Source organism: Branchiostoma lanceolatum, chromosome 2 (genome assembly GCF_035083965.1).
Source record: "Branchiostoma lanceolatum isolate klBraLanc5 chromosome 2, klBraLanc5.hap2, whole genome shotgun sequence".
NCBI classification, from domain to species: Eukaryota; Metazoa; Chordata; class Leptocardii; order Amphioxiformes; family Branchiostomatidae; genus Branchiostoma; species Branchiostoma lanceolatum.
This window is the reverse complement of record NC_089723.1, coordinates 31,277,208-31,294,511: the sequence shown is the minus strand read 5'-3', so window position 1 is coordinate 31,294,511 and position 17,304 is coordinate 31,277,208. Positions and strand designations below refer to the sequence as shown.

The 17,304-nt window shown below is 41.0% G+C and overlaps 2 protein-coding genes across 16 annotated transcripts in view; one reads left to right on the top strand and one right to left on the bottom strand.

Moving 5' to 3' along the window:
• Window positions 1-525: 525 nt before the first annotated feature.
• On the bottom strand, window positions 526-5,356 carry LOC136428592 (uncharacterized). Its single transcript, XM_066418231.1, has 2 exons — window positions 2,602-5,356; window positions 526-1,601 (listed from the first exon to the last, which is right to left on the bottom strand). Exon 1 carries the CDS (start codon window positions 5,266-5,268, stop codon window positions 3,205-3,207), a length of 2,064 nt encoding a protein of 687 aa, XP_066274328.1. The 5' UTR covers window positions 5,269-5,356; the 3' UTR covers window positions 526-1,601; window positions 2,602-3,204.
• Window positions 5,357-7,394: 2,038 nt separating this feature from the next.
• The window catches only part of LOC136428590 (unconventional myosin-IXb-like), an 87,806-nt gene continuing 77,896 nt past the window's right edge, over window positions 7,395-17,304 (top strand). For all 15 annotated transcript variants that reach the window (XM_066418215.1, XM_066418216.1, XM_066418230.1 and 12 more), the window contains exons 1-2: window positions 7,395-7,628; window positions 8,636-9,685. In XM_066418215.1, coding sequence (XP_066274312.1) covers window positions 8,831-9,685 — 855 coding nt within the window. In that variant the 5' untranslated portion in view covers window positions 7,395-7,628; window positions 8,636-8,830. The remainder of the gene's footprint in view (window positions 7,629-8,635; window positions 9,686-17,304) is intronic.

The following is a 17,304-nucleotide window of genomic DNA, read 5'->3' as shown; positions in this document are numbered from 1 at the left end:
CAGCGGTTGGGTTATAGGATTCTAAAATCTACCTCACACTTGTAACACTCATTACCAGTATCTGTCCCCTATTATGGCATTGGAGTCACAATACTACTATTGTTAACCACTCATGCTATTTACGCAAAGGGCACCATATTGTTAACATGCTATTTACGTTAATTGCACCGGTACTCGTTGAGGTACTTGTCTGACTATCTTCAACTTGCCATTCCGGGTCGTTTTCTACGCGCGTGTGAAAAACACAAAGGAAGGAACTAGGGGTAGATTGTTATGATAGTTCGCATGTGAGTAGGTCTTGACAAAATGCAGGTCATGCTCGACTTTGATAACGAGCGGTCGAATATCCGGGTTTGCGTCTTCTATTCGTAACATCATATGGTCACGAGTCATGACGTTTGGCTGGCAGATAAAATGACATCAGTCCCCTAGCTGCTTGTTTTGGAGCTGCAGGGGTGACCTTCCATGTAGATAGCTAAATTAAGTAAAAACGGACGTAATAAGATGTTCATAATGCAAATCATAACCAATTAGTAGATTGTTTAATTCCCTCATGTTTAATGATAAGACTTTCATAAACGTATTTCAGGAAAAGGGGAACATTAATGGATAGAAACTTTGCAATCTCATGTGCAGAATTAAATGGGCACTCAACTCTAGAAACAGGTGTTCTGTTTCTTCAGATACAATTTTTCTGAATCCACAACATACATTGTCAGTGGCTTAACACTGATCATGAGTTTGGATTAGGTGACGGTTGCATTATATACAGCAACAACATTCTGCTAACCCCCCAGACGCATGCATTACTAATTTTACTATCTATTCTTTTCGGGGCATCTTACGAAATCTTTGGGTGATCTTATAAGTTGCCTTGCAATACATTTGGATACTGCTATAACAATGTAAAACCTTAGCAACTTAATAATTTCCTTGCGTTGGGCCAAAATGGTCTTAAAAATGTTTCTGAAACAACAGTGCCTTCAGAAAAGTTGGGGTGATTTCAAAACATCTAAGGAACAGTTTTTGTAGTGTGAATGTGAAAGGTTAAAATTCCAAGCCTTAGTAACTCAATTATTCCCTTGCTTTGGGCCACAAGTTGGTATTATTTGATCTTTATTAATTTCTTGATGCTTTACTTGTATTCCAGCGTCAACAAATGAAGCAAGGCGGTACCCTACAAGGCAATAGTTAGCAACAACCTACCGTAGATAAGATATACAGCACTGACGTCGCGTGAGTACGTCAGTGACAAACGGGTATAAATATGATTTCAATCCAAGACATGTCTACAAAGTAGAGTCTAATCTCATTCGATCATGTAGTGTTCACCATTCCAAATTAAGTGTAGTGTACATTAATCCAGGCTGGGGAAGTAGCATTTATTTCTGGACAGTGATATACTTATATAGCACAGCCGATTGTTAGTGTGACGAAAGATTTTGGAAGGTGTTGTCATGGAGCCATGCCAAGCTGTACCGTTGTCGGTGGCATGTGCTTTACTGACACAGGTTCTTCCGCACCCTGTCGCTGTTAAGCTGTGCGATGAGGTTGTACGGGTAAAACGGGTCCATCTGACTGACAGTGTCGAGCTCGGCCATCTGAAAAAAAGGCACGTGGTTTAACTTTTCAAGTACAGTTTCTCGACCTAAAAAAAAAAAACGATTTTAACATTTACAACTAACGTATTATAAATGTTTCCCATGATGCGAATAAGATCCTCATTTACGTTGATGAAGGCTAGACATCCAGGTAGTAAGATACGCCAAAAATAGTTACTCGAGCAACTGGATAAAATTTTGAAACAGTCAGACGTTTCAGACAGCATCCGCTGTCTTTCGTCAGTGACTAACGATAGGACTGGGAAACCAGATTTATACCAAAACTCTGAATAGATATGTTAATGAGGTTAACACAATTAAGGATGTCTTGACATCCTTAATTGAAAGGAAAAGAAAATTAATTCAAGACAAGTTTATGCTAATAGTACAATTAGCTACCGTTGTACAGTACAGTAACTAAATGTTGTTCGTCCGGGGGTGGGGGGTGGTGGGTAGAAACGTCGGACTGTTTCAAAATTTTACCCAGTTGCTTGAGTAACTACTTTAAGGTCCTCATTTGCTTAAATTGTACCAGTTGATCATCTTCTCTACCCAAATAACACAAGGTGTTCAAAGTCTGAAAGTTTTATTTTAGCAAAGACAGCCTTTGTCGAATTTCCTAATGAATTATGTAAATGAGGTCCTGATTTGCATGATTCATGTCATATGATGTTCACCTTTACTTAGCTTCCAAATGCTGCCAATATGACATTCCTGCCATACATTTAGAACTATGGAATTATAGGATTTGATTATGCCATGGAAAATCCCGTGATACATAGTTTGTTATTGGTATTGGGTAGGCCGAATTTCTCTTCGCAGCCAGGGGCTGAATTGCGAGGAGCGCACAATGGCGGAGCTAGATCGCAAGGGTCTGTAGCGACTGCCATTCGGCGCGCAGGTGACCTCAATACGACAATTGCAGTTTTGACCTCAGTCACGATTTTGCCACCAGAAAATCTGCTTGGAGATTAACTGTTGATATTGATGACTCTCTCACCTGTTCCTCGGTGATCTCCCAGCCAGTGGAGGCGCCCATGTTGTCCTCCAGCTGCTGCACTGTTTTCGCGCCAATGATGACAGACGACACCACGTCCTTCTGTAGCAGCCAGCGGATTGCAACATGTGCCACAGTTTTGCCTAAAAGTGACAGCCGTGATTAGCTCTACAGTAAGTATCCTCCCTACTGATCCATGGTACAAAGACGCATCTCGAAACAGGAACAGGCACAAGGCATTTTGTGGAAACAGACTATCAAAGTCTGAAAGGTCATCAGCACTACAATACGCGTTGGTTCTAGTCTAGTGCCAGACCGTAGGGCAAATTGAGATATTTCAGTCTCAAAAAAATTATATACCTTTACCTTTGTGCCGCATTTCAAGTCACTCGATGAAAAAAGAGCTTTTTATGAAATTAGTTGCATTACTTTTTGACGATCCCTCGTAGTTGTATTTTCATATTACTTTCATTACACGCATAAGTCCTCACAGAATAATGAGTTTGTTATTGAGTTCATGAACGAAGCTTCCCTTGGAATGCATGTCTTCGTGAGATCTATGTATGAACCGTTTTTGTTTTTGTTGTCTCACAATAGGTAGGAGGATCAATGTTTGTCCTCCCTACAGTAGCAGTATTTTCTAAGTTCCGGATTTTTGTTCAAGACACAGTCGCTCTGGTGTCCATACTTGTTGATTCTACTGATGTCTGACGTGACAGTCAGGGAGTCGTTTCCGAGTTTTTGCGTCATATGAACAGTTGCTTCAAACAGCGCATGCCCGGGCGCGGTCTCTATGGTGATTTGGACGTCTCTATAGGGGATGCCGTTTTGGTTGTCTGGTTCAGCCGTCTCGGCATGGGTCACGTCTACGATTGACAGTTGGTGGCACAAACTCACGTACGGCTTGGTGAGGGCATTGATGTGTTCAACCAAAAAATGGGCAACCTTCATGGCAACACCGCCCTCTGGCGGGATAGATTTCCATTGCAGACAGGAGCACCAATGTGTTTCAATCCCTGCGTCTTGACAAGTGCGGTTGGCGGGAATTTTGGTGAAGAGACTGATTGCTCGAGGTGGGCCGATGGCTGAATCTTGGTGGCCAATGACGTCAGCTAACGTAGCATACATGTCAAACGGTGACGACAACTTGTCCGAATTTTGTTGCAAGCTTTTCAGGACGTCCGGATGATTGCGTTTGATGCTCTCTGGGAGTACAATTGACATAAAAGGCAGTCTTTCTTCTATCTTCCCTTGTAATGTTTCTCTCATGTTTCCATACCTTGGACCGTGATCACTGAAAACGATCAGGATAGTGTCCTCCAAATGTTTCCCCTCGTACAGACCTCTGAGGAGATCCAACAGATCCTTCTCCACTAACTCAATGATGTTCAGGTCATCGTGGCTGATCTGCGTGAGGAAGGTGAACCCAAATCGCGGCCGGTAAATCTCGTAAGCCAGTTGAAACTCCTTCAGGTAGTCAAACATCATCACGTGCTTTGGGACGGAACCGTAGCAAAAGGTGGGACCTTCGTCTATGGTGTGCCAAAATGGCCGCATGTAGTGGTCCGTCGGTTGTTCTTTGAATCCGTTTAAACGTAGGTTAAAAGCAGCGAAACCGGGCATGTCTTCAGCAAAGAGCGTGGCGTATCCTCTATTTTTGAACTGTTGCCAGATGAGTGGATATACGTCAACAAATTGTGAATTCTCCGCCTTTCTTCTGACATTAGGTAGTTCTGACTCCAGGTGTCCTGTGAGCATAGGAATGAAGGCACCTGCGGTAGCGTCGCCCACAATGTTATATCCCTGAAGCACAACGGCTCCCATCTCCTTCGTTAGGTAATCGTAAACCTTCGGTAATTTTCGCATGAAGTTCAAACGAGAAGTCGAGTCGAAACCAAGCATCAACACACTGATGTCTTCAAACAGGTTTGTGCTCACTTTAGAAAATGAGTAGCTCTGTGGAACCAGTAGCTCTGGCTTTGGATGGATATGAGAGAAATACCTTTCGAACCCGTCGTCTCCACACTTCACTCTGAAGAAATCAGTAGTTATGTTGAAGCTCAACCGAACGGAGTCGTTCGTCGTCACAACCATCTCCTCTACCTCATTCTCAAATACTGCCTCCTCGTCGTCGATTCTGTGGAAGGACCAGAAATGACAGTTGTCCAACTGATCCTGGGACTGGCGCTGCCGCACTTTGATCATGTCGATCGTTATCGCACCTTCTTGTATGGTGAACACGTCGTCGCGACCGGTGCAAGTGAACGGGGTGATATCGTGAAACCAGTGCGCTATTTCACGGCGGGTCAGCTCCAGGTGTGGTTGCTTGCACACGATCGTTTCCGACTCGCTGGTTGGAGTCGCCGTTGATAGTTCAGCCCGTCTCCATTCCCCGAATGGATAAACTAGACCTTTCGTTCGGACATTAGTACGTACATCCAGACCTATCCAATACTGGATATACGCCAACACTCCAAGAAGAGAGACTATGGCGATGCACAGTCCTCGCGTTATAGTCTTCAGTCGACAGCGACTGACATGTGTAGAAAGCACGTTGTTCGCCATATGCATAGTGTTGCCTATGCTGCGTACGTGGCTCTGGCAAATGCAGCAAAGGCAAATCATAGTTCTCGTACCGAGGTCGCCTATTGTATCCCCTGACCTTTGCATTTTGTTCCCGAGTAGTGTTTACACAATGGTAAGTGATTTGTTCGACAACGTCCAAAGATCAGAACATACATTTGGAAGGTAGGACAATCTCTAACTAGAGTTCGACGACCTCATACTTTCGCCAAATAATATAAAACTTACCGACTGATGCAAGTACCAAATTCCCACTGTGTACCAATATGGCATTATATAGCACTTCTCATAAACCATTTAAATTAAGTCTTCATTTGTCTAAATGGTATTTATCGATATTCCCCTCTTTCCCAGTGATATGTGCCACATGTTTGAAAGTCCTATCATGGAATGTTGATGACGGTGAGACATTCAGGTACATGTAATACGATACATGCAATAAAACAGTTACCCAAGCACCTGGATTGATTTTGGAAACTCAATGGATTTATATAATTTTATAAGATATCCACATTAGCTTCTGTTATGAATAATTAGCACCTCACCATGTCAATCAACAGATTCACTTAAACTATCTTGAACTACCAAACATAATTGAAACAACATTGGCAATGAGAAAAGACATTGCCATGACGGCGGTGGATGTTGTTGTTTCATTTCTACTGTACCTGGCACTGATAGGTGGTGCTGTTCATACATGATTTCCAACGAAAAGGGCAGATGACTATGACTGTTCTTGTTAAAACACGCACAAGCACAAATCAATTTGATCACAGGTAACTAAGAACAGTTCTTCTTGGCGAAGGTAAAAAAAGGTCAGATAAGTTCCTTTTTAAAAAGTTTACTGTTTATTCTGTGCAGAAAGTACAGGTACAACTAGTGACTGTTAACATTGTAAGCTGTCCTACTGATATTCAATCATCCTCAGCTTTTCATTTCTTTCTTAAAGAGCACCCAGACTGCCTTGCTGAAAGCACCTTGCCCCTTTGTCTTGAGGGCGGATACGTCAGAGACATAAGCTACGTGGTATAGAATGTTTGGAGAGGAGTTGTGCTGACTGGAATAGCTGCAGAAACAAGTAATGATAAAAAATCCCAACTACAAACTTACATCACCAATCTATCAAAATAAAATTTAGTAACGGAACGGAATTGGTGACCCCTTTGTACAGCTTTACATCCTGATATTTAACAAGCAAATCACATATGGACATTGCAGAAATCAGAAATTACCTGACGAAGTCAGGTGACGCATCAAAGTCCACCACAGAAGCGACTCCTGGCTGTTGGAATATGTACCTGCAGATTTCCCCCGTGCCACACCTTACGTCCAAAACTGTCACCTTCCTCCCACTTCATGTACTGCTGCAGCACCTCAACTCCTAAACTGTTCTGGGCGGAACTGTTCTGGGACTAGTGCTCTGGTTTCGTAGTGTCCATTGTCTGTGTCAAAATAAGAAAGAAAAGAAAGTCAAGAAACCAGATACCTTTGTATACCTTTAAAAAACTGCATACCTTATCAGAAACTATGGAAATCACCTAATTTTCATATTGTATGACTTTTAAAACTGATCACTTCTACCTGACTTTCAAATGTCACAAATATGGAATGTTTATCATTTACCAATGAGTTTGTGCAGTCTTTCAGGATCTTAACCTCCTTGACAGCAGTGATGGTTTGTTGCTCTACTACTAGTAGTTGATTAAGGCCATGTTGATTTGATTATATGGATGCCATCCGCGCGCGCATCAATTTTCGCCCTTTTCCAAAAATAAAATAAAAACGTTTTCTACCATACTGTTATACGTAAATCGTGCAAAGCAGTTGCAAAATGAGCAAACATATGCCGTAAGTTGCAAAAAGATATTTCGGAAAACGGATACTAATGTCGTAGAATGCCAAAGTCAAAGAAGAAGATGTGAATGAACAAAAATGAAGAATCCATATACCATTCTCTGTGTGTTTAACGTTAGTCATTGGTTCAACCTTGTTGACCACGTAGATTTCATAATGAATGCAATTTTTTTTGGGCCGAATCATTTTTTTCATTCGCACGCTCGCATCAGTTTTCGGGTTCCTAGAGGATGTCGTCCATGTAATCAAATCGACATGGCCTAAAGGCGATTTAAAAAAAAAATCTCAACTTGCAAGTATAATTCAAACCGCTAGCTGTCGCTGCAATGAATGAAAATACGCATGCGTCCTCCCGCTGGTACCATTTCCGGAAGCAGAGGACTGACTATGGCTGGGTGAGGGTCCGGGACTCTGCAACATTCCGCAAATAATCACTCATTACCTCGCCATACCTGCGATATCTGGACGTCTCCAGCAGCAGGGGGCTAGAGAAACTTGGACCCTAACGGTCAAGCCAACTACCGACGGACCCGCTCCCTTTCTCGAAGAGGAATAGCATGTAAAAAGTTGGGTACACGGCGAGGTGATCTGAGGTGAGGTTTTTCTTTTTTTTGAATGAAATCAGAGTCGACCCTGTCAATTTCACAAACAAGACAGTTTCCTTAATCAAGAATCAAAAGTTTCTCCCCTCAGAATTAAGTCTATTTATAAAACTATCGACATATACGGTAGATATCCTTAGAGAAAAACGGACGTTTAAGGGGTAAACAAGACACGGGAAAGTGTTGAAGTTCTGCCTCGGCTGTCCCGGGTTGGAATATAATCTCAGGCGGCGACCCCGCGCCCCAGTCCCGCTATGTGCCCCGTAGGGAGCGCCCACATATCTCTCTTAAATTCGATAAAAAAACCATTCGACACTGCATTTACAAATAATGTGTTTTTGATGTGTTGTTTCTTATTTTTACTTTCACTGCTTTGTACACAACGCCGTATTTAGTCTGTGTAAATTTTCACCCCAGGCCTCGATTGTTTGACTTTTAGTTGGCCGTCAAAACAATGGAGTTTGATCATTGACTCTCACCACAGGGGGGAGGGGGGTGGCAACCCAACTTCCCAAAATTTTAAGAAAGGAGTTTTGAAGATGTCAAATATTTTCTCATCCTTTAGTGTTGTACAAAGATGATAGACAAAATTACTGCAGAATATATTACTGATGTTGGTTTTATGAAAGTCACTAGTATAAAGGAAAATGAGTCACCCTGGCTCAAATTCCTTGAACAGCCACTGCTGAGTAATATTGGAGAAATAAATAGAATCCAGAACTACTTTTACGCACGCAACATTCTAATTTCCCCCAATAAAATGAGTACGAACAAAAAAGATTGCTCACAGCATTTGCTAAACATTATTATGTTTGTATGTAACTTGTACTTCCTGTACCATTTGTTGTCGATGTAGATCGGTTTCCAGTTATGGCAGGAAACTAGGGTATCCTTTTGAAATCTAAACCGGTAACCTTGCAAACAAACCTGTTGGTGGCCAGTCGGTAAGAATTCTGCTATATACACACATACTGACCAGTTGCGATGTTTCTGACCAGGGTTGACCACTGGGGCATGTTGGTCATGCAAGACTTCTGCCAGAGATTGTACTACATGGTTCAAGGAAGGATTGACCTACTACTGACTTTGGGGGCAAGCTGCACCCAGCTTGTCCAAACAAGAGGAAATGTCCCACTCTCTTCTTGTCATGTTGCTGAAATCTGTCTGGTACTATAGAACTTCCTTCCTTCATCATGGCTGCCACTGACTCAGAAGCCCCCATGGCAAACCAGGAAGCAGTGGCGGAGGACTTGCACCCCCTGCAGATCCACCCCGGGCCCCTGGTTCCCGAGGAACCGTTTATCGTCCTCCAGGTTGCCAAGGAAACCACTGCCACCGACGTCATTTGTCAGCTCGTGGCGCAGTACAACCTGGCGGGCGGGGCGGAGAATTACGAGATTGCGGAAGTGTGCTACACGGGGGGACAGAACTGCAAGGAGCGGTTGCTGCAGCGAGATGAGTGCCCCGCCCAAGTCCAGTTGATCTGGCCGCGGAAGATGCCCACCACGAGTAACAAAGACGCCGCCATCTACAAGTTCTGTCTACGCGAGACGCTGCACGCGTTCTACAGCCGCTGGTCGGTCTGTTCCAGCACGGACTCCATGAACGCGCTGATGGCGGAGTACTTCCGCCCGCCGTCGGACAAGGACTACCCGGACCTGTGCCGACTGCCCGACCTGAACGAACACACCCTGCTGGACAACCTGCAGGTCAGGTTCAACCAGGGGAAGATCTACACGTACGTGGGCTCCATCCTCATTGCCATCAACCCCTTCAAGTTCTTCCCCATCTACAACCCCAAGTATGTCAACATGTACCAGAACCACCGGCTGGGCGAGCTGGAGCCGCACATCTTCGCCATCGCCGACGCCTCGTACCACACCATGCTGGAGAACCGCGAGAACCAGTGCATCGTGATCTCGGGGGAGAGCGGGTCCGGGAAGACGGAGAGCACCAACTTCCTGCTGCACCACCTCACGGCGCTGAGCTACAAGGGTCACGCCAGCGGCATCGAACAGACCATCCTTGGAGCCGGCCCAGTTCTGGAGGTAAGGATGTTTGTTTATATAAATGGTTTATTATTTCGAATTTGACATTATTACACATACAGTATTTGACATTATTACACATAGTACCACCTAGCAGCCAACGGCTGAATTGCATGTAACCATTTTAGTTTGTTTACATGTTCCGCGTTGATTTAAAAGGAGCATATGACAATAGATAAAGAAATCGTAGGTGGGACATTAAGTAAAATCAACAGACATAATATTGATATGACAACGCATTTAAGGTTAAAGGTCAAGGGTTAAAGGTCAGGCAGTCACCACCTGTATTTCGTCACAGCAAGTACAGCATGTGTATAGCCCAGTGTGTCTATGTCTGGTTTGGTATGCTTGTGCTTACATTTCGTGATTGCTTCGGAATACTGTAGAGTTTCAGAAAAAGAAATGTGAAAGATGGTGAAAGCAGATACTTGTATATAAGTTACAACGCTTTCAGAATGATTTTTGTTTGTTTGAACCAATGGCAGTTGATTACTGGTAGTTGATTTACAACCTGCAGACTTATCATATTAAAGGAAAGAAAGGAAATGCCAAAATTAGCTTAGTTTTGAAATATGTGGCACTGGTTTCTAATATTTTTTTCCATAGATATAAGACAATACAGTAGCTAGAACTGTACAAATGAACTGATCCATGCTCCTGTGAAACTGTTGGATAGTTCCGAGGGAATTTCTAGCTGTATGACAGTCTCTATGACTATGACACAGGGATTATTGGCTATCTATGATTTAACACACCTGCTATCAAGCATCTTGACATTTCATGTACAGCTGAGACTGTCAAAAGCACCTGATTACCAATGACTTATGGCCATTATGTAGAGCCTCAAGTAGCCAAACCAAAGTAGCTAACAGAAAATACTTACGGTACAAGTTACTAGGTTAAGGTCCAGTTTCAGGCCTGGACATGATTCTTTGTACCTGGACTGGACCTGGATTTGTTAGTAATGTTACATGTACTGTATTCAATGGTGAAATAGTTGTTGACAGTATCAGAGGTGGCCCACTGTGATACATTAGGTGATTGTGACATTTCAAGTGTGTGGCCGTTCAGTTTAAATTCCTGTCAACAACCAAGTGGTTTCTGTGTGTGTTTCTGATCAGTAAATGTTTATAAAAGTACCAAATATAGCAGGGTGTTGTTGTTAGGAATTAGTTTTAATAATAAACTAGCCTAAAGAAAAAGGACAAGACAACTTTGTTACACCTGGTTGACCTTGTTTGTCAAAGATCATTCAGTCCATCCTTTGTTTTCTATTCTATGACCGAACAGTATCTTTAAAGGGGCCCAAAGCAATATTAGGGCCCACGAAATGAAAATTTAAAAAAATCTGAAATCTTTATGGTAGTAACATTTGCTAACACTGTTAAGCTCATTTGCGAGATAACCTAAACTTTGAGCATTTTAAAACCTCTCAAAAACGTGCCGTACGATGATCCCCTTAGTTTCACGGGCCTACAAAAACTTCAACGACGATTTTCAGTGAGTTCTCACATCACAACGACATCATATTTTTGCCTCATGGACGTCGCTATATATTTTGATAGTGTTGATTAAACTGATAATGTATAGCATGACTAAATTATTTTTCAAAATCCTATTTTTGGGCCCTAATACATGTATTGCTATGGGCCACTTTAACTATCAAGTTTAGGAAGGTTTTCCTGGTTGTATGCAATGTACATCTGAGTCTAACCCTAATCTTTTATTGTAGTTTGCAACAGTGACAAAAGTTTGATAGATTCAAGACTAAACTAGTTTGAGTACCAATGTTTAGGGCCGTGGACTTAAAAAGTCTAATTCTCTATTTGGACTTTTGGTATCACATGCAAAGATGGCGTTGATTTCAACGACTAAACACTTTTTTACAGTGCTAAATTTCCAACCTTATGGTATGGTAGTGATTGCAAATTTTTTCTTGTCATGGAATAGACCTTAATTTTTTAGTCATAAGATAAGTCTATGCATTTTTTAGTCATAAAACAAGTCTATACTTATTCAAACAAACATAGTACCTAGTAGTAGTAGTAGTAGTACACAGATTTTCGGTATTTTGGACCTGTGCGGCTGTGCCTGTATGATTTTTGTGGTATTTTACTGGTACCTCAACCAATGTACTGTACTGTACTTCGTAATGATTTATTCAGTGTGAATGAAGTGATACCAGAACGTATGTTAATCGTCTAAGTCTACCACACTGGTGAGAGAAACATCACAGAGACGAGAATGGGGGCATGGGATTCCTTCTTACGTAGTTAGCAAGCTTGCCTGTCACACTGCTGTACATGTATAACCTAGTTACCTTTGCTAAGAGTAAGAAGGTTATATATGTTTTTCAGGGCTCGAAATTTATTTTTAAGATGCACCTAACCTAAAGATTTAGGCGCACACAAGAAGGTTATGTTTTTAGGGCTCTATTTCTAAGATGCACAGAAAGAATTCTGTGTGCACAACATTAAATAAAGGAGAACATCATGATCAGCAAAACGTATTAGTATTTACAAACCCTACTTCCTCTCTTAAGAACTTCAATTTGGAATTCTATAGCTTACTTTTACGCTAAATTTTGAGGTAATATATCAAACAAAGTACTGATGGTAATATTACTTTTTCTGATTCTTAGATTTCAAGAATATTCTGTTAAAGCACCTTTTATCGTACAGCCTACAAGAATATCTAGGTTCACTGGTGCACCCACAGAACAAAATTAGGTGCACAGCTCCAATTTTTGGTGCGCATGCACCCAGTATTTCGAGCACTGTTGCGTTTGTATATATGTATGTTTGTGGTTTAGCAGCATGTGTCCAACTTGGGATGGATTGTCACAACCCTCTCTATGTGAAAGAACCCAACACACTTGTCGAAAAATAAGCGGTGATCTGGTGTGCTTGGCTAGATTTTGCAAAATGTATAGCAAAGGCGGTTTGCACTGCTAGTACAAATGTACTGTAAAAGGAGAAATGTTCGCAGGGATTTTATTTCGTGGTAGGGAGAAAATGGAGTGGTGCTTAAGTTCACGTTTGAAACAATAGAAGAAGTGCTATACTACAGTCACACAATGGAACAACTTTCCATGGTGGTTGTACATGTAAGTTCAAGGTAAAGAGTTCACCGCAAAAACGTGAACATGAAACCACCGCAAACATTTCTGCATGTACAGTACTAGATAACAAAAAAACATCATGCTTAGTCTGAGGTCACTCACTTTACCTTTTAGTTTATCTTTACCTTATACTGTATACAAAGACAACATACTTTATGGCTCTACTAATGCGAACCATCCACCGCCAGTAATTCCCGATATGTCGTAGCTCCGGAGGTCGCATTAGCAGAAAATAACCACACTAATGAGGCTAAATGGGGTTGGACGACAATGTCTACCAATTTAGGCGAAGAGTCCGGGATGGATCCTTCTCCCTTTGGGACTCCGATGACTCATCACGTACTGATGTACATGTATTTATTCATTGATCATTTCTGACCCATAGCTGGTATGAATTAGAATTGGTTTTGTACCGTACATGCCAAAATACATTAATAACTTGTAACGTTTTTAACATAACAGTGACCCAAAGTCATTTAGAAAATTAGAAAATTTTAAAAGGGGACAAATGTCATGTACATATATTCATTGATAATTTCTGACCTATGGCTGGTATAAATCATAATTGGTTTTATTCGTGCCAAAAATACAGTATTTATTTGCAACGTTTTTAAACATACCAGTAACTTAAGTCGTTCAGAAAATTTAGGAGGGAAAAATACATGTACTATAGAATTGTTTCAACCGCAAACTTGAAACCCTTCAAATACCTCCTTCTTCAGTGAAAAGAATTGAATTTACTGTAAATGTAGAAATGTTCGCGGTAGTTTTATGTCAGCGGTTTTCGCGGTGAACTCTTCAGCGCAAACTTAAATCCACCAAAACTTTTTTTCCCACCCATGACTGTAGCACTGCTATTGTTTCAAAAGCAAACTTAAAACCACCGCGAACACTTCATTTTCTCCCTACTGCAACATAAAAACCATGCTAACTAAAATGCATTTACAGTACTAGTATGATACGCCAAAAATAATTACTCAAGCAACTGGATAAAATTTTGAAACAGTCAGACGTTTCAGACAGCATCCACTGTCTTTCGTCAGTGACTAACGATTCGTCGTAATTATTTTTGGCGTATCTTACTACCTGGATGTCTAACTTTCATCAACATTTACAGTATGGTCCTCTGGATTTCCTGACCAGACACCATGTGCACTGAGGACAAGTTTTTTTCTTCAGAAATCTTATTATTGTTATCTCTGGTTTCACAGGTGTAAAATTCATAGCATGTTTTCGTTAGTCCCAATACAATACCTACAGATCCCCATTACCCATTTCCAAAGGATAAGTATTTTTGGGCAATGTCAATATTTTGGCGAAACTGATACCCAGCTCTTGGGAGTTTCAGAAATCAGCTAATCATTCCCACACGATTTCTCTGCCATCCCTTTCCCTTCCACCATCCACCCACTCACTATGCCTAATGCCTAACTTCCTGTTGGGCCTGGGTGCCCATATAAGTACATATGTGTTTCTTCTGTAGGCTTCAAGGGCCAACTCCAAGCAGATGTTGGGGGTAGACGTAAAGTACTCAGACTGAGGACGAACCTGACGCTTTTTTGTTAGCTAGCAGCGTGGCTTCGCTATGGCTTGCAGATTCAGCCAAGCACATTTTCAGTTAACCTCTACCAGGCCCTGAGGATCATGATGGCTGGAAAAATAGTAGAAATTGGCCAAATAGAGTGACTACAGAGGTAGGGACCATTTGCCTAGAGGTCGCAAGCTGTAACTTCTCTGGCATGTTTTCCATCTATTTGGCCAATTTCTACGATTATTCTAGCGACCGGTGGAGCCTGGTAGAGGCTAATGATCGAACGTTCAATGTCCTGGATGCGAGGAGTAAGTTTATGACAAAATCAGTTCATTTTACGATAGGAAAGGAGGTATTCTACGGTATTAGCATCCTTTCTGCCGTTTTCTAATTTACTGTCTATATTTGCCCATTTTCTGCGCCAACACCTGCTTAGAGATTAGCTAGCTTCAAGCAAAAAAACTTTTTAACCTTCACAATTTCATGTCAGCACTCAGGACCTGCACAGAAGCATACCTGGATATAAGTAGCCTAGCTGACATGTACTGTAATTCTTGTTTCTTTCACGGTAACTTTATGTTCACTGTTTTAACGGTCACCTCTGTACCGTGAACTTATCATCACAATGAAAAAACCCTGCTGTTATTATTGATTCATTTATGATTCCTTCACACATCCGTTCTGTAAATCACTCGCCGCCACCGTGAAGTTAAAGTTCATTGAAAATGTCTATTTTCCTTACGTTATATCATGAAATTTTGTCACCGTGGAGATAAAGTGAATTACAGTACTTGAGGCATGAGCTATGCTGTATGGAAAGGTCAAGGTTGCATTTAGCACCGTGTGCTTTTTCGTGGATGTCACTTGGTGGTGACAGTACATGTACTGATGTATGTATTCAAAGGCTAATATGGAACCTTTTACCTTTTTGATTGATATGATAATAATATGGGTAGATTATATCAAATATGTCATGGTTCCGTATTAACCGTCCTTCGCAGACTTCTATTAGCACTGCTGTTCATTTTTGGGAGAACGCCCGCTAAAAACGCCTCAAACACCTCAAAACGAGCCGGACCCATTTCTTTGCTTGGAGAGTATCTCCCCCCGGCATTATTAGAGAAGCTGGCCCATGTTGAAAAGTGTGAATCAGCCCCCCCAACCGCTAGTTTCCCTGTTGCCTACCATTGAGTACTAGTAGTAACAGAAATTTGGCTGTCGAATTTCAAAAGGCCAGGTTCCTTCCAGAGGTTCAGACATTGTACATGACCTTATGACTGTGCTCTATATGGCATCAGATGCATCATACCAAAATTCTAACCCCCAGCTTTAGGCCAAAGGTTTTGCTATCTTTATATATTCTATTCAGATTCTGCTCCCAAATCGTGCCAAATATAACTTATATAACTTTCCCCTAAATATATGTATGTACGAAGTAGACTGATTAGTAGCTATGTATACTGATATGAAAATTCATAACAGTTCAGTAATCAGTACAATAATACTGATATGTATATATATGTACTTCAACCATGTATGCTTTACTATATCTCGTGAGTCATACTTTATAAATATACAGTCGTATGTTATTTGCGTTATCCACTCTAAACTTACATAGGACATACATGTAGATACTAATTCTGTACTAGTAAGATTGTACAAATATGCTTTTCCATTGGGATACAGATGCCTCAGACGAATCAATAAATATGAAAGCAACCAAATATACCCGACAGCAGGTTTTCTAAGAGCCTTTGTAGTCATATGATCACAGATGTGTACAAAGTACTTGTGTACTCAATGACGTAAAATGTACAAAATGCACCAGACAAATATGGGTATGAGTTCGTATGACATAAACTTTTCTTAGAAATAGTGTCTGATTTTCTTTTGGCCTGTAGGATAAAAGGACAGTTATAAAGATGGAGGTATGACTTACATACATGTAAGCGAAGTTGTGATTGTACAAATGTAACAAGTATAGTGTGACAAAAACGAGCTCTTGAACCCTGTCATTATATTAGACAATGGAGTACTAAAATCATAAAAAAGTCATGTAACTTGTATACTCTTATCAATAAGTGTGCTGGGCTGTTTAACGTGTTCGAGATATGGCTCTCCTAAAACACAGGACCCTCGACAAAGGTTTCAAGACTAAAATCACAAATAATTCTGTACAATCATGTACAGTGTAGTTCAGTAAGTGAAAACCATCTTTATTTTGGAGTTACATATTACTTGACAATGTGTCTTCTCTCTCTAAATCTAACACCCAGATTTGGGGGGTGGGGGTCATTCAGAGGTTAGCTGCATGTAAGTGCAATCTTAGACAAACCTAAATGTTAATTAAGCTGTTAAGTTTAACATATGGCTACATTGCAATGCACATAACTGCGATACACAGTTACATTTTGCCTGTCTGTTGACTCGATCAGCTTGATAATACAATGTACACTAAAGCCATTCATTCTCTAATTATGTGGTTCCCTCAGATCTTTTTGAAAAAAAGAGGGAGTATTTTCTTGTTGCCCAACTGCTGGAATGATTTGATTCCCTTGTGAAGGGACGGGCCAATTAGTACACAGTAATTCTCTCAGTATCATCTTCAAAGCAGAGATTGGCAGGAATTTTGTTATGTCTTTCTGTTGTGTTTGTCTAATAAGGACAGCAGGAATATAATATCAGAGTTTCTTACAACTTCTATTGCTATAGACCAATATCGGCTGTCCATCACAATTAGCAGTTCAACCAATGACAGCATGACAATTATTGATTTGATCAATGAAACAGTGGCTGCATGTCCGTCAAATATTTTCATTTTTATTTTTTATTTTTGCGTGCATTTGTATGTTTTTGCGAACAACATAGAGTAGAACCTAACCCATTTTTTGTATGTATGGCTTAGCCAGAGTAATAATGACTCTATACATTGTTTGTGCGTTTTGTGTTTATGAAATTATATATCAT